This window comes from Lethenteron reissneri, chromosome 32 (genome assembly GCF_015708825.2).
Source record: "Lethenteron reissneri isolate LAM-NWPU_2019-01 chromosome 32, ASM1570882v1, whole genome shotgun sequence".
In the NCBI taxonomy this organism is placed as follows: domain Eukaryota; kingdom Metazoa; phylum Chordata; class Hyperoartia; order Petromyzontiformes; family Petromyzontidae; genus Lethenteron; species Lethenteron reissneri.
This window is the reverse complement of record NC_083810.1, coordinates 12,387,641-12,414,831: the sequence shown is the minus strand read 5'-3', so window position 1 is coordinate 12,414,831 and position 27,191 is coordinate 12,387,641. Positions and strand designations below refer to the sequence as shown.

The 27,191-nt window shown below is 44.8% G+C and overlaps 4 protein-coding genes across 4 annotated transcripts in view; 2 read left to right on the top strand and 2 right to left on the bottom strand.

Annotated features, from left to right (window-relative positions):
• Positions 1–1,123: 1,123 nt before the first annotated feature.
• Positions 1,124–5,617, bottom strand: POLR1D (RNA polymerase I and III subunit D). Its single transcript, XM_061564024.1, has 3 exons — positions 5,224–5,617; positions 4,257–4,331; positions 1,124–3,258 (listed from the first exon to the last, which is right to left on the bottom strand). Exons 1-3 carry the CDS (start codon positions 5,244–5,246, stop codon positions 2,904–2,906), a joined length of 453 nt encoding a protein of 150 aa, XP_061420008.1. The 5' UTR covers positions 5,247–5,617; the 3' UTR covers positions 1,124–2,903.
• A 598-nt stretch (positions 5,618–6,215) lies between these two features.
• GTF3A (general transcription factor IIIA) lies at positions 6,216–12,748 on the top strand. The gene is given in 12 exon segments (XM_061564022.1): positions 6,216–6,466; positions 7,190–7,261; positions 7,844–7,944; positions 8,919–9,015; positions 9,461–9,549; positions 10,068–10,141; positions 10,236–10,319; positions 10,977–11,110; positions 11,112–11,207; positions 11,613–11,666; positions 11,770–11,820; positions 11,822–12,748. Coding segments are annotated over 12 exon segments (1,413 nt in total). The 5' UTR covers positions 6,216–6,349; the 3' UTR covers positions 12,266–12,748.
• MTIF3 (mitochondrial translational initiation factor 3) lies at positions 11,672–22,504 on the bottom strand (the record flags this gene model as incomplete). The annotated part of the gene is made up of 5 exons (XM_061564163.1): positions 11,672–12,065; positions 13,030–13,410; positions 14,589–14,731; positions 19,042–19,359; positions 22,315–22,504. Coding segments are annotated over 4 exons (996 nt in total), but the record flags the coding sequence as incomplete, so codon positions are not given.
• Positions 22,505–25,450: 2,946 nt separating this feature from the next.
• The window catches only part of LOC133350047 (pre-mRNA 3'-end-processing factor FIP1-like), a 35,918-nt gene continuing 34,177 nt past the window's right edge, over positions 25,451–27,191 (top strand). The window contains exon 1 of the mRNA XM_061564021.1: positions 25,451–25,584. Within this exon, the coding sequence (XP_061420005.1) occupies positions 25,518–25,584 (67 nt within the window). The 5' untranslated portion in view covers positions 25,451–25,517. The remainder of the gene's footprint in view (positions 25,585–27,191) is intronic.

Below are 27,191 nucleotides of genomic sequence, written 5' to 3'. Positions count from 1 at the left end.
CACACTTCATACGTGTCAACTTTATCAGCTGAAACTGTCAGGCATGTTGTAATTTACTGTTAGAGGCGGTGACCCCATAAATAAACCTGCCGCATTCCAAGAAAAGCATTTTATGGTGCGGCTATTGCCACTGGAAACAATGGCAAGCCCTCAGCCAGAGACAAGAAGCAACCAGACTCTTTGGGCCAATTCTACACACTCTCATTTCCTCTTGGCTCCGAGGGGGAGCCTTTAAAAAAAAGACAGGAGGGGGAGGAATTGTGGGAAGGGACCCTGCATGCCTAATTCAAAAGAGGGAGCAGATCAAAATCGGAAGCAAAGCGCAATAAAGTGTGAAAGAGGACAGAAGGCTTGGGGTGTGCTGGCTCCTTTTTTTTCAGCTTGGACAGCGTTTTACGACTGGCTCGTTTGTGCAAACGGGGTAGCCTCAATTGAGGCATAGGAAGTTCGTAGGGTCACTTGTTGGGAACCTGTTCCATCGTGTACCATTCTTCAAAGCAGGTCCCTGTAACAAAGTCCCACTGTGAAACACCTGCACCTGAGTGTCATGTTATTACTACGCAGGTAAAAGAAACAAAAAAACGTCTCCACAAGTGAAAACTTAGACACTAATATGTTAATACGAGTGGCGTGCAATGGACTCAATAGGTTTGAGTGTCTCGACAAGGTCTTGTTAACCATCAGCACTTACATGTACGAGTGTAATCCATCACCTCTCAAGTAAGCACTCTCGCTGGTACGGCGTGCGTAGTTTTTGCAGAAAGATAAAAAAAGAACAAGCCCCTGCCTCAAGGCAGATTAGATACCACGATGCCTACATACCTGTCTGCAGTACAGGTGTGCTTCGGGGAGCAGCACACGTCAGCTACGAGAAAACTACAGCTGCACACAGTTGCGCATGTTTGAGAATTGGTAAAAAAAAATGGTACAATAGAATAATATTCACGACGTTAAAGCCCTTTGTCAATCCACTGCAGAATGAAAGCTTCCCAAGGCATGTGTCAGTGTTTGGCTGATCATACTTCACAATGCTGGTAAGTCCAAGTTGGTAAAGGGTGGCTTACGTACCAGTTTTGATGTGCTGTATTATGCGGCATACACAAAAGATTTTGTAATGTAATAATCGCACCGTCTCATGAATGGCAAGCCTCTCAACCAGGAAGGCAACGGATTTATTACGTTAACATTTTTTACATGTGTTCCAGTGATAAGGTAAGGCAATAAATACTCCACACTTTCAACATACACATTACTGCAATATCAACATGAGTATCCAAACAAACTCGAAGAATATATTTACAATTAAGACTAAAAGGTTGGCATAGGCGACTAACAAACATTAATACATGTTTGTTAACAGAAACACACTACGCTAGCAATTCAAGTGGCACTTACATGCTTTACATAAAAGAGTTTCCTTGGGGCAGTATAGTCAAGGGTTTTTTTTATTTTGTGTTCACAGCCTATGCTGCACTGCCATCTAGTGAAGAGACAATCCACAGCATCTGTTTGAGTCAAAGCTCTATTCTGTTTAGTCGCCCACAGCACGTACACACAACTGTGCACATGCCTATAATAAGGAATGATCTTCAAAGTCACATACAGTAATTGACTATTGTCATAACTGGAAACACTTAATTGTAATGCATGAACCAGGGATGGGGAACCCACGTGCCATGGACTGGATACGCCCCGCAACTTAATTTCCTACAGCAAGAGGCCACGCGACTTGTACCATTTTGAAGAGGCCTGTAGACGATATTTGTGCAAGCATATTAGCCACATAAATCGATACTCGTGCAAAATATTTTCAACCTGGCAACAGTGTTTCTAATTTTAGTGCACTTAAGTCACTTCTCTTACCTCAAGGGCCTCTTACAGCAACAGAAGTGACTGAAGTGTGTTAATGTGCCACCGGCGAAAGGAATTAGAAAGTCTTACTCAGCTCTCCATAAGATAAAGGGTCCCCACCACTGGTATAAACCTCTGATCAACCTCATTTTTATGTTATATACACATTACGTATTACACCAGTAAATGACATTGGAAGATTATATACCAGGCATACGAGACTTGTGCAGCAGAACTGTTTTCATATCAACTGAGACAAAAACGTGTGTATGCTGTTGCATGTAAGAATAAAGTGACAATTGGGTTCATCAACCTGCAGGGCCATCTGATTTGACTTTCTGATCCCAACAGCATAGTGGCCGGTCAAAATAAAATGCTGTTGGGTTGCCTCATGGCATGAGAATGCCACGAACATTTCACAAACATCGTTGGACCCATTCATGGTTTGAATGTTCATATTGCTTTTTGTATTGCTTTTCCTATGTTTGTAAAATGTAAGTACAATTGTTGGTAGACACCATTAATCAATGAATCAAGATAATATGACATTAATTCATAGGAATATTAGAAATTATTCACAGTCCTTTGTCAATCCACTGCCAGATGAAGGCTTCCCCATGCCGTGTCGATCATGGGGGTTGTTTTACCATCTTTCACCATGTTCGTTCATTCAAATTCGTGATCGGACAGGAACCAGAACCAATTCAGATATCACACAGCATTGATATTAGCTGTGGCAGGAAACTGAACTCGTATTTCTAGGATCATAGCAAAGTATGCGAACCACTGTGCCATGGCACCTCTTATAGGAATAAGCGCATTTAAACTTAATATACCGTATTGCCATTTATCAGTTTGATAATCACATTGTGCAAACCCTGTGTTAAGTCCTGAGGTGAGGTCAAAGTTGCCAAAAGGATATTCCCTCAGTTAAAGAAAGGTCACATCAAATGATATTGGTAACATGAACAGTTTGTAGCCACAAAGCACAGTGCAGCAGTGCAGTGCATGCAGTAACAGCATGGGTGATGCAGTAATCAAACAGCACGGCACTACCGTTCTTTACGAAACTCGCCTTTGCTGGTCTGCATCACTTTATCAGTGCCATTGTGCTCATACATTTTCTCCTTCATTGAGCCGCTATGATGTGTCTCCCCGGGCTTCTGGTATGGCTTAAAACCATACCTTCTCCTGGTCTTCTCCTTTAAATGTTTCTCTTTTGCTCCGTCATCATGGCTCTCCTCTTTGTGTCCCTGCACAGGGCTTTTTGAAGGTGGGCTGGAAGTGTCTTCACGACTGGCGTGGTCTCTTGACGAGGAAGCTACCCGGCTGCGTGGGGGCATCAGTGCACCGCGCAGCGTGTTCACCAAGAAGCGCTTGTTGGTGGCAGGCAGGGGGCACTTTTGCCTGGAACAGTGAAAACCAGTGCAAATTTGAATTTGATGTCTTGGCATTAGCTGGTGCAGCACAGGTAATTATAATGGCGGAAGGCGGTTTTAAACCTGGATAATCGTTGAAAGACATGTTAATTGAAGGCCCTGTTTTCGAATATCACAATCAATCGAATATTCAAGTGTAAAGATTTAGATATGTCTCTCAAGAGCTCAGACCACTGAATTGGCTCCACTGAGACTGGAATTGTATCCAGATAGCTGCCTGTGATGACACAGATTCTCAAGTGTACCAAGTTGTTGATCTGAACCTGGTCTCCAATGCATAAAAAACAAAAATGACATTACATTTGGTTCCGCACTAATTTGGTAATATTCCCGTTATGAGAATACAACTATTAGTGTAACCATGATGTGACAAATAACACTCATTCCGAGAGCAGGTAGGAAAGTGCTGCCCTCTGTTGTATGAAACAGTGATCACTTAAAGGAATCTCGTAGGTAACCCTGTGATAGTTTAACACGTAGGGTTTCGCGACCAGTATTATTCATAATAAATGTTTTTGGGTTAGATCGCGTGAGTATAAATGTGTCGAAACCCTTCACCACCCGACACGGCCAATCAGTACGCGATCTAACCCAAAAACATTTATGAATAACCCTGTGATATCCGATTCCGTGGGCCATTCCCAAAAACACTAAGGGTTGTACTGCTGTGCTAGAGATCCAACTTGATTCTTTGTTTTTTGACATAATGCCAATTGCACAATACAAATAAAAATGGGGGAAATTACATTTTTTTGGTCAAAAGTTCAAAAGCCCCCGTTTAGTGAAGAATTTTTAAATGCAACAGGTTCGACTGTTTTGATCAACAAAGCCCACAAGTCAAAGCAGTTTATTTAAAAACGGATCGAAAACTCACTTTTCACTGGTGGAAATACATTTATTGATGCACATTAGCCATTAAATGTGGCAAGTGTAAAAGTATGTTTTATAAACCCATGATGAACTCACCAGCCCATAGTTCCCATAGTCTCTGCTCGCACTCTGCCCCGATTTGCTTCTTGTAGAATCTCTTCCCTGGCAAGCCTTAAAATATTGAAGAAAAAAAAAGGGCCACGCATATTACGGCAATACATCCCGAAATCCTTATTTATCATGTACTCATCCAAAAGTTGTCTTGAAAAACATTAGGTCATAGAAATTATGAACTACGCTGAACGAGCATGGCACAAATTTCATATATGCTGGCAGAGTTGAGCCAGTGGTGGAAATTCCTCATTCCTAGGGCAGGGATCAGATTATCTAGATTATCTCGAGTATATGGTAACCACTGTGGACTATCCACATATTGGCACTTTTTTACTTCAAATGTTTAGCATTGTTAGCAATGTTGAAATAATTTTTATTGAAGTCATGATCCAGTGACATCACAAGCACTGTGAAAACACAACACGGTACTGTCCCGTTAATCCAGGAAAGCATCATAGTCTCAATACTCTTGTGTTGAAGAAAATTAGAGAAATTAAAAGTTATTATTATTATTGAGGCTGGTTCTGCATTGGGACATTTGGCGAATTTCACCAGTGGGATAGCGTTGATTTAAGTAGTCCGCGGTTCGCAATACTAATTTAGCCATCCCCCTTGTCCACGGCTAACATCAGTGGCGCCTGAAATGCGAACCTCACCCAACACCTTCACCACCACGCACCGACCGGTTAAGCAATCGCCACGAATCACCACGAAACACCACGGCGTGCAAGAGGCCTGCCAGTGGGTTTACAATGGGCTGTGCATGATTATTTACGTGGGAAAACGAACTCCAGCACGACTATAAAGTCACATCATGTTTACTAACCCCTCCCGCTAAATCAGCAATTGCACCGCCACAGGCAAAATCCACACTTATCGGACTTCCCATACCGCCGATAATCGATATATCGACCCAGCACGGCACAGCCTCAGTTAGAAATAAAATCACCTTTCGAGCTCGGCTTCGTCCATTATTGCAGTTATTTCTCGGCTAGACACAAGCTGCGCACATAACAGCCGTATTAAATGTATTTAAAACATCGCTTTAAGCCGCTCAAGGCGACTCCGCGGGCTGCATCTCCGCCGGGCACGGGGGTCACCCAGAGTCCGCAGGGAAACTAGGCCAGGCCGAGGCTTCAAGCGCGGCCTACTCTAAAACAGCGACGGGACTTTCACTTTTTTAATCGTCACAAAACGCGAGTGGTTTAAAATAAAATAAAAACCACACGCAACTCTCCTCGACGGTGAATCTAAGCCCGAGGCGAAGGCGCAAACGCGCGACAGATTAAAGCCGGGAGCGATGCCGACGTTTGTTGTGCGTTCGGCCGAGACGTAGTCACGTGCCGTCGCTGCGCGCGCGTCACGCCCCCACGTGACGCACGCGCGCACCTCGAGGTGCACCTAGCCTGGCACGAGCGCGTCGTGGAGAACGGCGGCTGCTCTTCGTTGTTGTTGTTGTTGGGCAGTGGTGCACACGCACAAGCCACAGCTCCCAGTGCTACGAAGGGTCATTGCCCGAAACGTCGCCTATTGAATATGCATTTTCTTTTCAGGGCAGAATTTTGCGAAAATGGGGATGGGATGTTTTCAAATTACACGAATTAACATTTTAAATGTCTGTTTTACTTACAGTGCATTCAAAGACAAAAAAAATAAACATGCAATTATGATAAAATTGTGTCGTTGGCGTGAATAAACCTAGACACATTTGGTCACTTATCCTGATTGCTTGTGTTGCATTCGAAACGTCGTGAGAATTTTATTGTTTTATATTTTTATTATTTTATTGTTTCCCTTCTACGTGACTTTACCGAAAGAACCAAGAATCAAGCTCCGAACAAGTTTTACATCTGGAGGTTTAAACAAACAAAAAAAACCTCTAAGCTGGCAACACTTACTGGCACGGAGCCGGTCACGTGTTGTGGCGCAGACCAATCGCAAGGCGAGAACCTCGCTCCGTCTCCCCCTCTCAGCGAGCACGTGTTCGGCACGGCCGACACGAGGCTCTCCCCCCCCACTCCTTTTGTGTGCTGTAAAACTTAAATTCTGATTATAAAACAACTAAATAAAACACCATGTCCGTCGCCGCGGGTGTCCGGGGCAAGCTCTACTTGTGCTCGCACAAGGACTGCTCGGCCACCTTCTCCAAGGAGTGGCGTCTCATGGAGCATCTGTACCGCCACGAGGGCCTGGTGAGTGGGGAGTGTGTGGGCATCAGCAAGCCTCTCGCCACTGCTGGATGAAGGCCTCTTACACGCTGCAGTGGGCGAGGGGTTGCTTGACCATACTTCACCACTGCGGTTGGCACCCCATTCCAACGAAACCAAACCCCGGCTATATTTCCCCACGACTGTAAGTCTATTGTCAAAACTGTGCGTTACAGTTACACAGCAGTGGAATAAAGTTCAACGCAATTCCACGTGTACCGCCAGAAAGCGGTACAAACAAATTGCTGCCACCCGAACACAATGCCGATTTACATGTATCCATCGCGCTGGTCAGTGCGTTGGTGAAAGCGTTGAGTACTGGACGTGGCGGCATAGAAAGTACAGTACAACCATGGGATTTGCTGCACTTCCCTCTGTTGCTGACGTAAGATCAGCAGGTTTTAGCCTGGACAATCCTTGGGATGAGCAGCCACGCATCTCACAGGGGTGCAATGTGATTCCAGCGGTGCTCCTTAGTGGGCAGCAGAGGGCAGTGCAGCAAATGTATTTGCTCTCCACGCTTTCATTCCCCACGGACCGGCGTGGTGAAGTATGGTGAAGTCACCCCCACCATCCGTATGACGTGAGTTAGCCATCATTCAGTCGTGCGTTAAGAAAAGGGCCGGACATGTATACCCATGGGTAGTTTATTACGCGTGTTTTTTTCCCCGTCTGTTCTAAAGTAAGATTGATCCTTTTGATGTTTAGGACAGCATTGGTTTTCCGAATGGAAGCACTGATCCTCGCCATGGGAATATGGAATTTCTACTACTGGCTCGGGTACGAGGGCCTGGAGAGGCAAACACTGGACACAATATTTAACAAATAAAAACTCAACGTCTGCCAAGACTGGACGGTGGCCCTTAATAGGACGATGCCAAAGCAGTATTACCAAATATTACAATATTTTACAGGCCCTCTGTATATTTAACTTTGTGTATCTTCACATCTGCGATTGATTATCATTGTTCAGGAGTAAGTTTATGCAAGTTTCCACTGGGACCTTCTGAATATGGACTGTTATTTGCACTATACCTTTAATACTTAACAGGAAATGTGTTCAGAAACGTTGCTGTAAGCGGCTTGCAGAGGCGCTTGTCAGAAATTGTCAGGCTAGTTAATATCACATCTGATCTCAGATCTCATATGACTTTCTGTCAGTCCCAAGCAGTTTCAGACTCTTTTCTATTGGAGATCACAAGTTTGTGTTCATGAACAACTTGATTGCATTTCCCTTTAAACGTTCTGTCACAGTATGCTGTTGTTTTTGTTTCGTACAGAAATACATGCATTTCAAGTATTTGCTGTTTTAACTCTCGTTTATAAAAAAAAACAATCAAAACATCTCTTGTGTTACTCCAGATGCCGTTTGTGTGCGACTATGAAGGCTGTGCCAAGGGATTTACGAGGAAGTTCCACCTGTCCAGACACAGGCTCACCCACACCGGAGATAGGCCCTATCGGTAACGGATTCGTTGACACACTCCGTTCGCATGTACAGAGTTCCATACATAGGAACCGACCTGAACGTTAACAAACCAACGTGGCTGGTAATGAAAATAGATGATGAACTTGAGATGGTACGTGTGTATTGCCCTGTGCCTCAGGAATGTGCAATGAAATGCATACGTACATTAATTGTAAACATGTTCATGGGTATTCTTGGTTCTTTCGGTAAAGTCACGTAGAAGGGAAATAATAAAATAAGAAATATATAAAGCATTTATTATTTCATTATTTCCCTTCTACGTGACTTTACCTAAAGAACCAAGAATATGAATCCCTGCAGTCACGAAAGCTTTAAATCAAAATGTTCATGGGTGTTCTCATCAAGGTGTGTCCTTTGTAGGCCACTTGAAAGAGGTCATGGTTTATCTCAACACATACGCAATATGGTCCACAATGGTAGGCATCTAACGGTGTACCTTTGAAAATATATTATTACGCGTACAATGCATGCATCGAGTCTTGTTTAAGAATGAATTATAATATTTGTGGGAATTATACCGACATAGCTTTCGGCTAAAAGTGCAAAAACACACCGTGAGATTAATTCGCTGGCATAAAAGATCCGGTACGCATCTGCAATATAATAATTCTATTCAAGTAGTAGATTTTTTTTGGACACTTTGATGCAAACCTATTTTGTTTATTGTGAAATCCAAGAGAGACAACTTACAAACTCTTTCTCCTACGTCAGTAGTTCTCCTACTGTGTTTGTCCCACCTGATGACGGTTGCTTGTGTTGCGATCGAAACGTCGCGATCTATTAATTTTCTACCTACGTCACTTTACCGAAAGAACCAAAGAGTATGGATTTCTGCAGTCACGAAAGTTTCAAATCAAAATTAAACTTACAAATGCTGGCGAAAACACCCACTGCGTACTTACCTGGACTGACGGTGCATTGAATTGCCTTCTCTGCTTGCCGTTGCAGATGTGTGTTCGAGGGATGCTGTGAAGGCTTCACCACCAACGCCAACTTAAAGAAGCACGTGAAACGAAAACATGAAAAGGAAAATCCCTCGTACAAAGTGAGCATGTCGTACACGTATATCGGTGTCCGTTCGTGTCTTGATACACGTCAGTAGTTTTTAAATCCTTTATATTAAGTTCGCTTGCTTGCTTAGGACCGTGCAAATCTTTCGGTCGTTTTTTAACCCACTTCCCGTGATCCAATCGAGCTGACATTTTCCACACAGACTCGTTGTGCGTGACAATTAATGTTCGTGAACATTTTTTTCCAAAATTTTACACTTTTCAGGACAAAAATATTATATTTAATTACCAATTGCTTAATGGTGCAATGCAATCATCTGACCCATAGGTAGCAGCCATCTCAAGCCAGAGGACGAGAGGACTCTAGCCGCCACGCATATAAAGGATTTATAGTGAAAAACTTTGTTTTTACGGGTTATACTTATTTTTACTCTTTAATGTGAATTTCAGTGACGTAATGTACACGCCGTTCGTTGTCAGTGCGAATTTGACAGCTGCGGCAAGGTTTTCAAAAAACACCAGCAGTTGAAGACTCATCAGTATGAACACACAAAGGAGCTGCCCTTCGAGTATGTAATGCCCATCATCTGCAAAACTGTTACGTTGAAAGATATATCCAGAGTGTTTAAAATATTGTTTTGAGTTCAAGTTCGCTTGCTAGTTGCCATGAAGTCACCAGTGGTTGTCGTAATATTTGTACGATAATAGCCTGATTATAACATTCTTTTTTTGTTTTCTCCTGTCTTAACATTCCATTTTAAGTAATAAAAAAACCCATTGACGCAATTATAGTAATTTTTCCCTGATTGAACGTTTAGCCCACATGTAACGTTCATTTCTATTGATCCCCTAAAAAACATTAAAGATGTTCCCGTCTGAACTTATTTGAGAATTTAGTTTTGCTCACGGATGTCAAAAGTGATGTTATAATTTTTTTTTTTACCAGTCACATTGTTTACAATATGTAAAAATCAATGCAGTTTGCCACGTATTTGTCATGGTATTGAAGGGGGAAAAACCCCACAGCAAATCGTTTGGTGACCTCCTTTGGCACAGGCATTTCATCTTTGCCAATTATCTCAAACAGGTGCCTCCACAGCGGATGTGAACAGAAGTTCCTTCAGGCAAGGCAACTCAAGAGACATGAAAAAACCCACTTGGGTAAGTGCTGGAACGTTTAGGTCCGGTGAGCTTGTTGGAATGTCTGCAGCAGCTGTTGTGTATTACTTCCCCTGATTATATTTTTGTTGTGCAGGTTATACGTGCAAAACGGAAGGCTGTGACTTTGTTGCGAAAACCTGGAGCGAGGTGCGATCGCACGCAGCACAGCAGCATCCAGGTCCGTGATGTCTCCTCGTTTTTTTATTTATTTACAGCCCCTATGTCAATCCACTGCTGGATGAAGGCCTCTGCACCATGTCCATTTGGGGATGCTTAAACACTCCTCACCATGCTGGTTAGTGCATGGTGGCAGTGCAGCAATAATACACCGTTGTACTCTACGTCTATGTGCCTACATCTACGCTCCCCATCTTCAAATCTTCAACCCATAGTGGGCAGCGTGGTTAAAATATGGTTAAATAACCTACCATCACTGTGTGGTAAGGCCGCCAACAACGGCTTGACTCAGGGTTGTACATCTACGTCATTCTGATAACACTCTGACCTCGGTTACAAGGTTATCCCTTGTCCACTGTACAACTGAGCTGGGCTGAGGCCATGCCGAGCCAGCCCCCAGGACGGCTCGCGAGGCATCGGGCTGTTTTTTTTCCATGGCACAATTTGAGCCACGCCACCGACGTCGCATGCGACGAACGAGTCGAGACGCACGTAGACGACACGTGGCGCCGCCGTGTTGGGAGTTGGTGCGCACCGACTAACGTCGCAGCAAATGTCCGGTGGGAAAAGCCATCTGTAGCCGTGAGGACGCCCCGCGTTTGCGCGGCTCAGATGTTCCAGCAGCAAAAGGGGTGGACGATTCGATTGTGCGTCGCAGGCTGTCACGTCTGCAACAAGTGCGGGCGGACGTTCAAACGACGGGCGTTTCTGCACGAGCATGAGCAAACGCATGCCGAGTCGCGAGAGGTGTTCGCCTGCCCGAACCCCGGCTGCGAGCGAACCTACACCACAGGCGTTCAACCTGCGGTCCCACCTGATCTCCTTCCACGAAAACGTGCGCCCACACAGCTGCCCTCATCCTGGCTGCGGACGAAAATTTGCTATGAAGGTGAATCTAAAGTCTTCGATTTACACGAGCGATGAGATGGCATTCGTGTCATTTTTGGAAGTTGAAACAGAAGCACCAACAAAGTTAAAGATATCAAGATGGTTTAAGGTTCAGAATTTTCCCAATACACTACGTTTTTGCTTATTATGCTGAAATGATCCACAAACCGCGTGAAAAGCATTTTCAGTTACATGAGGCTGGTGCATAGTGATTTTTAAGATTTGCGTATTAATCGCAATGCTAAGGCTACGTTAAGTAATGCTACGTGAAAACTCAATAGAGCATTTTTGATCATTTGGTTACGATTGCTTCTATTCACCTGTTGCAAAATAAAGGCTGACATCACAGCCAGTGTTACGAGTGTTTACATTTTTCATTGTCAAGTCACAAACGTTGCCTTTACAGCAAAGCTTGGACCGCCATGGGGTGATGCACGATCCCGAAAAGAAGAAACTCAAAGTAAGTTATCGTTCAACAATCATCGGCATTGTTTATTCATACACTGTACATGCTTTACACGGAGAGAAAAAAAATCACGTATTCCTCCTCGTTACGTTTGCAGAAGAAGCGCACTTGTCGGAGACGCACGTTGGTGTCACGGCTCAGTGGGATCCAGGCACACGGCGGTGGTCTCCGAGGCGGTGTCGGGGACTGAAGCGTGCCACGGAGAATTGCCAGAAATTCTGTTTGGCAAGGCGAGCATCGGCTCCCCGCCTCCTTGCTGCTCGCCCGAAACAGCTGGCCTTCGCTGCGGCTCTCGCGACCCCACAGAGGAGCGATGCCGCGAGACAAACGCGGCTGCCCGGTCAGCGGACGCTCCGTCCGCACCCGGGGTGGACAGCGGCGCTGCGACCGTGCCTGACGAGGGAAACGAAACGGCGCTTACTTCCGAGATTGACACAGTCGAAGCAGATTCTGGTTTGCAGAGAAATAGCGTCATTAAAATGTGTAGCAGAGACAAACGAGGTGGTCCGATTCCGATTGGTTGCAAAGATAATGTCGATAGGCTGCAAATATCGCCGATCGAAGACCAGATTGACAATGAAGCCTCCATGTGAGGAATGAACCTCTTGGGCGTGTGGTTTTTGTACGCTGCAAAATCAAAGCTTTGTGGTCATGTAAGCATCTTGAAAGTGGGCACATACATCACCGTCAGTATGAATAAAGGTACTATTCATTTAAACGAATGTTGCTTTGCATGACTTTTGATATGTATTTGAAAGCCCGCTATGCATTAGTCTGAAGCCAAATTGCATTTCCATCTGGCTGAGTTACTGTGTTCAAAAGGTACTTGTGAATACACGTTAATGGCTACAGCTGTGTAATATGTAATTGCACGCCTGCATTGTAAATCATAACAGAACTTGTACATTTGCACATGCCTAGCTGTTATATTGTTTTCACAATTTCTCTTCTGAATACTGCATAAGTAGTGCAGTAAATGTTTTTTGTTTCAAATGTCTTTTGTCCACTTGCAGTGAATAAACATGAAAGTAGAGATTCTGCAGATTATTTCTTTATAAATAAACTCCTGAAACTATTATTTCGTAATGACTGGGCAATTTGTTTTATTGGACGTACATATGAAAGTAAAATTACAACGGCATTTTTTTTTTCAAAGTGACATTCCAAGTAAATTTGTCCGCAAATCGGAGAGAATAATTGTGCAAACAAAAAGTGCGGAAAAACAACTCATCGGAGCCCAAGAGGACTTGTTAGCACATTGCAAGGTCATACGAGTAATGAAAAGTGTAATCTGGACAGTTTCAATTCTACTTGAAGCGACGCTTTCAGAATAATCGTACGTGGAAAAATATTACACCTTTTTTTATAGAGTCAAGATCTCCCATCTTTGGGCTCATGCGGCTGCGTTCTGGCTGGCAAGCTCTGGGGCTTGTTCCGGGGCTTGCTCCTGCGCTGTAGAGCCAATTCCACCAGCAGTCGGGCTGTCGGCTTCCTCTCCAGACGTCTCCCTGCCTTGTGCTGCCACCACCTCTGGCCCTTTGTGAGCCTCCCTCTTCGGCTGGCTCTTGGTCGCCCTTGCGCCATCCGCGCCCTGCTTGCGACGCTGCTCGGCTCGCTCGCGCTCCGACATGTGCCGCAGGATGCACGTGACGGTGGCGCCGTCGTTGACTGTGCGCGGCGCGGACACGTACGTGGCGTTGTCTGCGATGGGCTCCAGCACAGATCCTGCCATCGCCAACTGAATTGAGAGAAGGGTTTGCCAACATCGTAATCGTCGTCGTATTCCAAGCCTTATTTTTATGCGCTTGTGAACCATATCTTCATTTTAGCAGTCGCATTTAGTCCACATTCGGGGAGGTAAAATTGTGGTTGTTTCAACACTGGGTAGGTGTTCGAAAGTCTGTAGGGAGAGTGCCCGCACGTTCCAAACATGATTCCAGTTCTTAATCCATTCCGTTGAGGCACATGTAACGCACGTGTGGGTTATCAGAACGGAATCGGAAGGTCCTGCGGGAGGACGTGGCACAGTTTGGCGCCAGCTACCATAGAGTGCGGTAGTGTTGCTACATCTTGGTTAAATTTCGATTTAAAGCTTTCGTGACTGCAGGGATTCATCTTCTTGGTTCTTACGGTAAAGTCACGTAGAATGGAAAAAATAAAACATAATAAAATAATTCTCACGACGTTTCGGCCACAACGCAAGCAGCCGTCCTCAGGTGAAGAACAGGTCTATCGAGAAGACAGTCTTCTCGATAGACCTGTTCTTATGTTTTATTTTTATTATTTTATTATTTCCCTTCTATGTGACTTTACCGACGTATCGGCCACAACACAAGCAGCTGTCCTCAGGTGAAGAACAAAGCTGTCTGAAAAACAGCGTCGTAATGAACACTGCTAAGCTTGGCAGCGTATTTTAAGCTGGGTGGGAGGAGCAGAGCACCTTTGACAAAGGAGTTTACATATCAACAGGAATTTAGCATATTGACGCTAAAGAACTGCAACTACCCTACTTCCATACAATAAACCGATGTGAAAAAAATATATAAAATACATCAATATAATCAATGTACTCAATATACTCTCCAATGAGCTGAGCTATTAACATTAAGTAACTGGGTATACACTACACTATATAATGACGACCATATAGTGAACCGATAAAAAAACTAAATATAAACGACAGTTCTCTGCGGTGAGTAGAACGCCTTCAAGGCACAACGCCTCTAAATAAAACTAACGCTGTACCGCTTGCACGTTCAGAGATTCGGCGGCGAACGGGACACCCACCCTGCAATTTGCAGACGTCTCGGAAAGGTAAAGGGTTAATTGCTGCAGACTTCTGGTTTACTACAACAATGGATGAAAATAAAAAAATATATCGCTAGACCAACACAACTGACCATTTTATCGGTGTCAGCAGTTCTTCTTGGTGTTCTTGATGCTGATCCTCACGTGGTGTCGTTTCTCCAGCACCCACTCTTGGATTTTCCGCACCTTCACTTCCAGGTCGCTCTTCCCGATGTCGGCCGAGAATGAAATTTCCTTGATCTGCGTCTGGCCTAAAGCGAGTAAATGTAAAATACAAAACTGAGCATTAAATGCACAAGCCTTTTTACTGTCTTAATCCATACGTACCGTACAAAAAACGGTCTTAAAATACCTTTAATTGATGCCCCTCCACTATAATCTCAATACACATGAATTAAATACATTGATTGAATGCTGACACTATTCTGTAGAATATGGAACTAATAGCGTTCACAATATTCAATGGCCTGTTGGGAAGGATTGCAGGGAATTCTCTTTTTACAAACGAGTTCGGTTCCATAGGTTTGTTCGTAGGTAGAGGAGTCCCTGTGCACGATAACTCCCCTAATCCGCGTTGATGTGTGGAACGCTATTCAGAAAAAAACGTACTAATAAAATTTGTAAATTAGGCAAATGACATGGAAATGTTACCTTCAAGGCGAATGTAAATAAAAGAACAACACAAACACATCAGAATGAGCCGGTTCCAAGCAGGCGGTACAAATTTCCCAACAAAGAACATTCACTTTGATCGCGCTGAGACTTGTTAAAAGTCATAAAAAATAAGTGAAGGCGAATCATAAAACGCCAATCAGATAGGTGGTGTACGCATACTCCTGCTATACTTCCCATAATGATATAAAGGAGAATACAATTTGATGTGGTATGAACGAGGCAGGCTTTAGGTATTTTGACATTGAAGCACCGATATATTTTCCTGTGGCAACTCAGTGCTGTACAATGCAGCCTCGGCACTTGTATCTAATGTGGAAGGTATTCATCATCATTTCCTTCTTGCAGAGCGGACAGCCATCTGCTGCTTCACCACTGCTCTGAGATTTGCGATGTGCCTGGCTCCCTGAGGATACCGTGGGACTCACTGGCGTGGTGCCCTGGCTGCTCCAGCTGTCCCTGAGGCATCGTTCTTCATTCAGGACAATGCCGCAAGGCCTGTCTCTCTCTTCTATCGCTCTCCCATGTTTTGTGATTACCTCAGTGAACCGCTCTCACGCTATTTACATTCCCTGGAGTTCCGGTCTCTCCACACCGATGCCAACTTCTTTTTATGTTTAGTTTGTTGTCCTTCCCCTGCACCTCCGATTAGCATGGCTGGCTACGTACGGTGCGAAAGTAAGTTCGACGTACGTGCGTCGAAGAGCTGAACGCTGCTGGGTAATCGTGCATGCTGCTGCTGTACACCAACACCGTGCAATGTTGCTATCCCAATGTCAGAAATTGTGACTGTCCGCACTTTTAAATCTAGTTTGAAAACCTATTGTTATTCATTGCTATTGCCGGTAATCTGATTGAGTTTTACAAATACTGTGAGTGTAATGATCATGATTATTGGCTTTGTATTTCTTCATCTATATTGAGAGTGTAGATAATGTCAGCTTTTGTTGTGTTGTTGGGAATGTATTCCTAATTGGGAGTGTCGTGTGTGTATTTTACAGCGCTTTGAGAATTCGTTGTGAAAGATTTTTAATAAAATGCAAGATTATTATTTCCCTATCCCACTTCGATCCCTTTTGCTCTGACCTAGTTGATATCACGGTTGTGTGAAGTGTTTCTTGTCGCATCAGGTATGGCAACAGCTCGGGGAAGGATTGATCATGGCCGATGATGATGATAAAAGCGTCTTTAGATGCGGTTGCATTCAGACGCTATATCATACACCGCGTTGTTGCCGTTCTGCCACATCTAAGAAACACAACCGCGTCGTTGTTAACAAAGCACACAGAGGTGGATCACGGAGGATCAGAGGCACAGCTGGTTTAACCCCACCTCCACAATTCCGCGGCAAGAGATGCGATCGATGTGCCGACTGAACGGAGGGAGGCCCTTCCAGTTGCAGAGTGCATTTCCATTAGCCCCATCACGTGCGCATTTTCCTGGTCGCGGCAGAGGCCCGGCACATTTGTGCGCTGAAACAGCAAATTGGCCGTTTAACTTTGGGAGACAAAAAATGAAGCGCTCGAGAGGTGGATTATTTTTGAAAGCCGTCAAAATTGTTCCAGTAAATACGGTAAATCTCAAAAAAAGCTTACGGTCTCGGTTTTTGTTGCGGGATACGCTTGTCGTGATTGATGCGGACATAAAGCTTGCGCGCAACTTTGGATGCGCTGGATGAGACATTGCGAGCGCAGTGGGACAACGCGCGGAGCAATCATCGGGTTGCCAATCCCCATTGTTGGCGCGTAGACTCGTTTACACGAATCATCGTGTTCGCGTATTGTCATTCCACGTGTACCATGGGGTGTTGGTGGAGGTGGGTGAAACGTGTCGATACAACTTGGAAATTGCAAGGGTGCTCCAGACAAGCCCCCCGGGAAAAGGAGCCGGATGAAACACGGCATGTTATCGGAATGGAGATGCACTCTTAAGTGAGAGGTGAAAACTAAACGTGGAACAGCCAAAGGAACAAAGCATTCGTTTTTTTTAAGTGGCTACCATTGTATAGAGAGGGGTTTTCATTTTTAGACGTGAAGTTATTTTTTTTGCGGCGGATAAAAAAAAAAGCTATTAACTTTATAGTGTTCTTTAAAATGTAATCAGGCCATTACTACGATGGAACAAGTTCAGCTCATTAAACTCAGATATTAGGTCCAGGTCCTCGTGTTTGCGAATATGTATTCTCATTGAATTGTTCAGATTTCTTTCATGACGTCAACCACGTAACAACGTGCTCTGAAGAAGGGCATTACTCTACATGTTACCTTTTAGATATTTTTCTTGTTAATCCCACAGTTCGAATGACACTTTTTTTAGTTTTTCACACAACAAAGGATCGATTAATCTATTCTTATTATTTGAGTATGCTCATGATACATGGGTAAGAATCGACGTAAGAATGTTATTTTAAAATTACATTGCGTGCAATTGATTCATCTTACCCCTGCAGCCACGAGATACATTCAGCACGATATAAAGTAAAAACCAAAAATAATTGATTCTTGAATTGCATTGTGATGCTCAACGTCTCGGACAAGCCGTTTAACCTTGAGCGGTGGCTAATCGTTGCGAGCCGACATCTCGCGTGATGAAAAACGTTAATTCGGGGTAGCGAACCGTATCTTCATTGACCAAGTCTCCACTCCCATCCACAATAGAGGTGTTTTGGGTGAGATCGCGTTAATATATAAATGTGTCCTTAAACCCGCCACCACCCGACACAGCCAACTAGTAAGTTTTGTCACGTGAACAGAACGTGGCCAATTCGTGACTAGAACAGCACACTGGTGTGTTGGAGAGAAAATCCACATTTACAATCTGAGCACGACGTTTGGCCAGTAATTACAACTAGCATCATCAGGCAGATATCCAGATTTGTGGAGAAATCCTCCTGTTTCGTTCCTTAAATAGAGGGATAGATGTGATGGCGTCACTTGTGAGCACCTCACGTGCGGAGGCCAGAGGGTGGGTGGGCGGTTAATAAATGATGGCGGATTTAACGACACATTTACCCACAAAACCTCTTATGGATGATATCTGTCGTGAAAGCCTACGTGTTAAAATCTCCACTCCCAATTTACACCCTTGCGAACGAGATGCTCCCATCTCAAGTGATTACCCAGGTAGAATACAAAACACACTCGCAGCAGAAATACTTTGGCAAAGATGCTCAAGGTGTCCGCTGTGTGCCAGCGTTCAGTGGCAAGTGACAATGCTCGTAGGAACAGACGCCATACGATCAGCTGACTCTCGTCAGACCTCGGAAATCAAGCAGGGTCGCGCTTGGTGTCGCGCTTGGTTTGGCGCTTGAATGGGTGACTGCCAGGGCTTGCCGGACGTTGTAGGTGTGGGGCTGCGAGGTGGCCAGGAGGTGCCGAGTGTGGTGGGGTTTCTCTGGGTACTCCGGTTTCTTAAATTAAGCTAAATACTCATCAATGGTCTTGGGATCACAATGCAGAAGCCTCCTGAAAAAAGAGTCTTCAGACTCAAGTGAAGCTCTCCTGGGTAAATACTTGACATCATCGTGACTACTGGGGCCGTGCGTTGACGCAGTGGTTCGAGCACAGCGCAGCGACGCGAGTTCGATACCCGGCCACAGGCAACTCCAGTGACGAGTTCTGTAACCTGGTCCAGGCCGCCGGTTCACCATCCCACACTGACCAGCGTGGTGAAGTATGGTCAAACAAACCTCGTAACTGACGTCATCAGGAAACCTTCATGCACGAGTGGACTGACAAAGGGCAATAAATCATTATTATAACACGTGTGCAAACTCCTTGAGGTTTCTCCAACCAAAAATGTATTCCTGTACGTATCTTACTTTTATTATGAGCATCATAGTTGTTGTGTGCGAGGTACGCCCCCCCCCCCCCCCCCATCATCCCCGTACCACTCTGGGGCTTGTCCTGCTGCTTTTGCCGGAGCTTCAGCTGCTCGTTGTAGATCTGCTTGCCCGACATGAGCCGGTACAACGGCGGGTCGGCGTCCTCCCGCAGGGCCACCATCTTGAGCCCTCGTTCCTCCATCATGCGGATGGCGTTGGCCCGGTGCACGTGCCCCAGGTCGGTCCCGTTCTCGTCGACGAGGTGAACGACCCGCGCCTCGATCCTGCGGCCGATGCTGCTCACGGTCTGCTTGCCTGGGGGGGGCGTCTTTTTCCTGGGCTTCCCCGCCGTCTCGTGTTGTTCGCGGTCCGTGCCTCCCGTCTCTGGCGGAGGTTTGGCAAAGGGCAGTCGGACGCGTTGCAAAGTGGGGGAATTGAAAAGAGCCACCGAATGACAAATCCCTCGGAAATACTTTATGAAATGCACGGTGCAACAAACAAGTGGAGCAATGAAATAAATCATTCTGAGCGTTCAGATTCGACTGGCATTTCATTGTTACGTCTCGCACGGGAATGTCACGCGCTTTATTCTGTGTCACTCTAATTACTGATATGAGCATTCTTGTTGAAATGTTAATGTTACATGTCAGCATGAGAATTATTAAATGTTCAATTTTACAAAAGGAACACTTAAACATTCTGATGCATGTGCTATTCATTAGTAATCCTTTTTGAAAACAGAAATTTTCTATGCATGTAAACTGGGGTAGTGTGGCAACACACGCAGTTGGAGATCCAACTCCTTTGCACCGACACGCATTCCCCAATGTGGTGATGTATGGTCAAAACGCTTGTGACTGATCACAGCACAGGGAGGCCTTTGCCCAACAGTGCATTGACAAACGGCTGTAAACTCCATCTATTTATTAAAACTCACGGAGATGGCAGTAATCCCGACTGCAAAGTTTACTCCGCCGCTCGCCTGTCCAATGGCGTGTCAACGGTGCTGAGGAAGCAACTCCCGTGTGACAACATGTGGATGGGCTCATATTCTTAGGTTTTTTCGGTAAAGTCACGTAGGTCAATTTTTTTTATTTAAATTAATAAAAGTAAAATAAAAATTAAATAAAAATCACGACGTTTCGGAGGCAACACAAGCCTCCGTCTTCAGGTGAGGCTTGTGTTGCCTCTGAAACGTCGTGATTTTTATTTTATTTTTATTTTACTTTTATTAATTTAATTTTTTTACCTACGTGACTTTACCGAAAAAACCTAAGAATATGAATCCTTGCAGTCACGAAAGCTTCAAATCTAGAATGTGGATGGGCTGCTTGAGGAGGGAACATTTCCTCAGTCCAGTGAGTTTGATGGGGCTCTGCCCAATTTGCAGACGGCTGTGTCTGCACCCGATCCGCTCATTCCTAGCGGAGAATATTAAGTGCGGGCCGAACGGAGCAGAACGGTCCTCTGATTTTTTTTGTTTTTAAACAAGATGTGTCAGCATGTCCACTGTTCAAAAACGATTGCAGTGTTCTACGCTCGATCTCGATGGAAAGGCTGTACATGTGGTGCCTCAAGGGAACATGGACATGAGAGAGTAAGATTTAACTGGTAGCTGGCATCATTAGTAGGCATGTAGTTGATGCGTCGGTAATTGATGCATTGTCACCAGTTCTTACTTTCGATCTAAGTACCTACATTTTTTTAAGTTATTTTTACTCTCTTGTTTATATCACATTTAGTTTATTTGTTATTCTAGTTTGTTCAGTTTTGTTCACGTTGGCCTAAATATAACATAAGCATATTATGTGCATATAATTTGCGTAAACTGTGTATCATCAAGAATTCTCAGAGGCACAGTATGATCCGTATACTCCGAGTGTGAAAACTGATTTTAATGGTTGAATTAATGCGTTGTTACACTCCTAACTAATTAGCACACCAACGTAGGGAAAACCCTGCAAATCGTGTCAAGCGACAGTAAATGAGCACCTGGCGACAGACATGCTTGCTGAATTTTAAGCAGAATTGTCAATAACATTGCATTTCAATTGATGTATATGTTTGGACTGTTTCAGTGAAAAACGAAATTTACAATTTTTGTATGGGATTCATTACCATAATCAAATAGTAAATCATTTTATACTAACTGAAAGCCCTTTGTCAATCCATTACTGAAGAGGGTTCTCCCCTCCATGCTATGTTGATCATCGGATTGTTTGACCATACCTCACCATGCTGGTCCAGCGTGGGCTGACGAATTCACTTGCTCCTCGCATTAGCCGTGGCTGGAAGTTGCACTGGAGGTCACTAGGTTCATAGCGCAATGTTCTTACCCCAATGTTCTTAGGCAGGTACAGACTGGAGAAATTGGGGAGGAAGGTGCAGTCTAATGAACGCTTTCAAAACAAACGATAATGCCATCAAGATGGAAAACATATGACCTCTAATACTCTGAAAAATGTAAAACAAATATTGAACAATCTCATACAAATCTAATATACCGCTCTCCCACCGTAAAACAGAGCTGTGCTGGGACTGTGTAGAGCCAGCCTGACATGGGTCAGGAGGCGCCAAGTTGTTTTTCCACTGCACAAGCCGCGCCGTGCCACTGACGTCGCAAGCAACAAATGAGTCTTGACGCATGTAGATGACGCCGTGAATATCCTCACGGCGAACTGACTGACTACGTCACGAGCAATTAACGCAGCATTAAACTCAACCCCCTGGCCCTGTTGAGCTCTGAGCCAGATGCAGATGTCTTGTGAGGCCAGCTTACCACGGTATTATTCCATACCCTTTGGGTCTTTCGGTAAAGTCACGTAGATAGAAAATTCATACATCACGACGTTTCGATCGCAACACAAGCAACCGTCATCAGGTGGGACAACGACAGCAGGAGAACTGCTGACGTAGGAGAAAGAGTTTGTAAGTTGTCTGTCTTGGATTTCACAATAAACAAAATAGGTTTGCATCAAAGTGCCCAAAAAAAATCTACTACTTGAATAGAATTATTATATTTCAGATGCGTACCGGATCTTTTATGCCAGCGAATTAATCTCACGGTGTGTTTTTGCACTTTTAGCCGAAAGCTATGTCGGTATAATTCCCACAAATATTATAACTAATTCTTAAACACGATTCTATGCAAAATAATAGATCACGACGTTTCGATCGCAACACAGGCAATCGTCTGTTCCAGCTCGGCACGCCAAACGGCCAGTGGAAAACCGCCCGCACTGCGAGTGTCCCGCGCTGGCTCAGCTCGGATGTGCCAGTGATAAGGGGCGGCGGAGGGGGGGGGGGTGTTATTTACATCGGCAGCTGTCGGTTTCTTACCCGCGTCGTTCCCGTACGGCCTCGCCGTTTGCCACTGTACGTGCGCCACTTGTTTCGAAGCCGTAGCGGGTGGCAGCGCGGTGCGCCATGCGCGTCCCGCCAGCCCCCTGCGCCAACGACACAGGGCGGCAGCCGCCCCCCACCGCCAACGACGACGACTTGCGCAGCCAGGCCCGCGGACAGGAGCACGTCAGCCGGGAGAGCAGGCCCAAAGACGCTCCTTGCAGCAAGCAGGACGCCACCATTGCCAGCTCGCCAACACCAGGCGCAGCCTGGTGCTCTTGGCGGCAGACTGCAGCGCACGTGAACAAACGCAACATATCCCGACGGGAAGTTTAATCAGTGACAATTACGTTACCGCCGGTGTGCACGGTAACAATTCCACTGCCCTTACTGTGTGTATAAGGGTACAAGAATATATTATACCACGCTAATGACCAGTGGCAGGCTTTAATCACTTTCTACTCGCTTTAGTGACACACTCCATGAGAGGCTAATTTATTGCTTTGCTGATTGTTTATCACTAGACTTAAAATCATGTAGAACTTCAGGCTGACCCTGCCCTATGAGTGTGAAATCAATCAACCTCTGGGACCATCATATTTAAGAGTCCAACGTCTACATTTTGGATTTCAGATTTTTGCTGGTTAGCAAAGGGTACAAAACATTGGTGAGGTGTAGTGGCATCAAAGTCACTGGCCATGACAGCTGGATCCTGAAAAACATTCTATCAAATCCAGTTTTACATTAGCCACTATTAGAATTTACATCGGTCACTCGGTCAAGATGTCCAGGAAGTGAATACTGAAATAGGCTGATTGGACATTTTAAAGACCTTTAGGACCATGTCTGGCAAGCCCGATCAACCACACAATTTCCACATTAGACCATACGCCATGCACCAAAACATACAATTTAGTCTGCTACTAGAACACCTAATATGACAAATCTTTCGACTCCAGTGTATCTTTCTTTGAGTACCAAGACCACAAATTGCACCTCCGCTAACAAAAATATTTTTCATGCAGCGGGTTGATGACAAAGGGCTGTAAAATGTTAGCGTTTAATTTCTCATGGCCCACAGCCGCGCCTCTGAAGCAGCACCGATTCGCGAAGGGGGCGAACACGGAATGTCCGTATCAAAGCAGGTCTCAAAATGTCCCAAGCCCCGATCAATTCCCATGCGCGCGCGCCTGCATGGAACAGCGCAGCATTCCGCGAGGCCAATTAATGTTTAAAGCACCAGGTTTGTTGTAGCCACGGTGCCGTCTCTCTTGAGGAGCCCATTGCAATGATGAATTAGCGTGGGCAAATTAAGTCAGAATCCGTATCGAATGCCTTCCTTAACAATCTATCACCACAACCGGGGACTGTCACGGGTATGATTCAAGTGCCCTTGTGGCAGCCTGACCCGCGGTCTCTGATAGGGACTTATGTTCTCAAAAGTGATCCTTCATACTCAAAGAAACACCACGCGCATCTCCAATTGCACCCAAGTTGCCAGCCGTCCCGGACAGGAACTATTATTGCCACTGCAGAAGTAGCACTGGGTGAACTCGTCCTCGCCATAGAACTGTCGAATTTCCACCACCGACTCGGGGCTAGGAGAACCGCGTCGATGCTCGCTTGAGCGGGGATCTTTTTTTTCTGAGATTCCAACTTATTTACACTTGCATGCCAGATTATCACAGCGTGGACTCTCTGGATACTGGATTGGGACGTTTGGCTTGGATCACCAATTAATTGTGGCCGTTTGGCAACAAGGAAAGATAACATTTTCACGAGAAACCCAACCAGCAAAAGCCGAAAGCACATCGTGGTCCAGTTTAATGGTGGCCCCTGGGGTCTTAACGAATCCGTCAGCAGTGGTGTGTCACCACCTCCACGTACAAGCAACGAGCAAAAGTAGATACATATGTACTACTACATTATTTGGGGCACACTTAATGTAGCTACATATGTACTACTACATATGTGCTACTACATATGTAGAAGTTACGGGCCCGCACTTTCAAGGGTCCCGCGCTAAATGCTTTCAAGCTATCAATTCCGGTTCAGTGATTCTGCACTTGCTCTGTTACTATAGTACTATACCGCCTTCAACTTTCATGAACTACTGGGTGTTTAAGGTTAGCGATTTGTCGTAGTATCTGGCTGTATAGCAAGTAAAAAAATACAATTACTTGACTGCAAGTAAAAAATTTATGTTTTTAATGTTTATGCTTTTTATTTTATTTAAGGCCCCTTTATAAAGTATACTACACTTAGCTTAATCCGGGCACTGGCAACGATCCCGTCTCACGTCGCGATAACATAGCAAGCGCTCAGCAACGAAGCCTCGCCAAAGACGCCACCAGCAAATGTGCCACATTACAACAATAACGACAATAATGTACACACAGTGCCCTTGACAATCCACAGCTGGATGACAGGCTTCCCCCTCCCCACGCCGCGGAGACGAAGCTGGGTAGGTGAAGACGTCTGTTGTTTTTGACCAAACATCGTCCGGGCTGCTCGCGGAGGGATTGGGTCCCAGTTCGGTAGCGAATCGAACTCGAGCGGTCGGGCTGGGCGAGAGGGTTGGAGGGTTCGTAATCGATGCACGCACCGTCGTGTGAAAATGTTGTGAAACTTTTGTTTTGCCTTTGGATAATCTCAAGGTGGTGGATGGTGGGGTGGGTGGGAGGTTTCGCTTCGGTCGTCCGCGCAGCGAGGCTCCTGCAGTTGGCGTGTAAGCTGAATTATAAACTCAGAACCAAATGTCTCAACGACGACGACGATAACAACAACAACGAGAGAGAGAGAACTACCAAATCGCTTCCGATAGGAAGGGAACGTGACGCGAACGTGACGATGGAACAACCACCGGGTCACATCCACACCCCCATCACACACACAGCGAGAGAGATGAGTGAGCTGAGATGTTTGCTGGCCACAGCCACAAGAGGGCAGTGTAGGGCCGGAGTTTTTATTCCTGTAGGACCGCAGATCGTATCCACTTCTCATTCGCAACTTGTATTGCGTGGTGTGGCTCTCTCGCTCTCTCTGCCGCTCTCTCTCTCAGTGCAGGGCGTGTTCCTTTAAACTTTGAATGAAAGGAAACAACTTTTTAAAAAAACAAGATTCCAGTCTCTTGTCGGCAACTTTATAATTGGCATTTAAATTGTTGCCATTGTGGGTTTAAGCTTTAACCCGACGGCAAGATGATGGCAGGCGAAGTCTTGAATCTCCGGGATCTGAACCCACAAGATTTAGATTGGCTGTGCATCTGTAAGTCACGCGTGTCTCGAGGCGAAATTGTTATGCTTGTACTGTGTGTATTTATATTATTTTAAATAGACCCTTGCGTTGTGATTTCACTTTACGTTGCATGGTGTTGTGTGCCTTTACAGGAATACGTGGCGACGTGAATGTGATTGTATTGCGAATCAGGTGGATACGTTCATTTAGAGACGAGAAAAAAAGTCTCCCGCGGGGAGCAAATGGTTATTTCAAATCTCGGGGCGATAATTAAAAAAAAAATACTAAAAAAGCAAATTGTTAAAATCGACAAATGTGATGAGAACAAAAATGGTTTGTCAGTAAAGTAGATGCGTACATAACGATGCGATAAGTGGTGTAGAACGTTGTTGGCCATATTCTTGCTCGTGGTTATAAAATACTGAAAATTATCCCATTGTTATTCATTACGTGGCAGGGTGGTGATGTATGGTAGCGGCCTTAGGAGGGTTCTCGTTCAGCAGTGGATTGACCATGGCTGTTACTGATGATGCATTGTTATTCCTGCAGTGTATTGTAGCGTGCACACACTCTAAAAACAGCACCGTGTTGCAGTGCGCATATTTCCAGATTATTGTATTTTTGGTGAATTCTTCACACTTTTTTTTAGCACTTAGGTGTAAATACCTGTGATAATTAAAACGACAGGGAATGTGCTCGGGGGCACGCGTATTGATTTCACTGTAATTTGTAGGCCTTTAAAAAACATTCTCAAATAAGTTGAAAGAAATCGGTACGATAGTATTTCTTTCCTATTTTCCCCCCGTGTCAGGTAATTATGTACACATTGACAACACGTTCAACAACAACAACATTCCATGTAATACATAAAAAATTAAATAGTCTACATGGGCACTAAAAGAATGGGCTCTAAATGATGAACACATTTTTCGGATAGACGTTACAATATTCCTACACTGTACCCACCCACCCTTCACCAACCGGCCCTTTGATCCGGCGTGGTGAAGTATGGTCAGGAATTCATCCACCAGTGCATTGACAAAGACGTCGGTATACAAGAAGGAAAACGTTGCCAGAAGTCATGGGATTTAAATCAGAAGTATGGCAAATTAATCCCATGCAGTACGGTATATGAATTTCAATTTTTTTCTCCCATTCTGCACATTAAGTGTGCCCCAAATAATGAATACAGTATCTATTTAATTATGTTATGGACTTGAATGGGATAACACACTTTAAAGGACATAGCGTGTGCATCCATTTGTGGTCAGTATATTTACCCATTGCATAGATATTGCACATTTTGCTTCAAATCCATGTAAACAGGACTCAGATTTGATTTTAAAAAAGCTAATTGAAAATCCAGTGAGTTGTACAATAAATGAATACGGGGTGCACCAGCTGGCCATTGTTCACACTTAGAAGATGGTGCAACTTGGTTTCGCAGTGATAACAGCAGGCGACTGGGAACATGCCCTTGAGCTATTAGGTCAGTAAGAGGATCATTTTGAATGTGGCTTCCATTATAGGACTAATCAGCTAATACCATAATGACAGTCATGATATTGGATGATATCGCTCCTTATCCTCTGCTGCACCTTCGATTAACACGGTTCGCAACCTACGGTGTGAAAGAA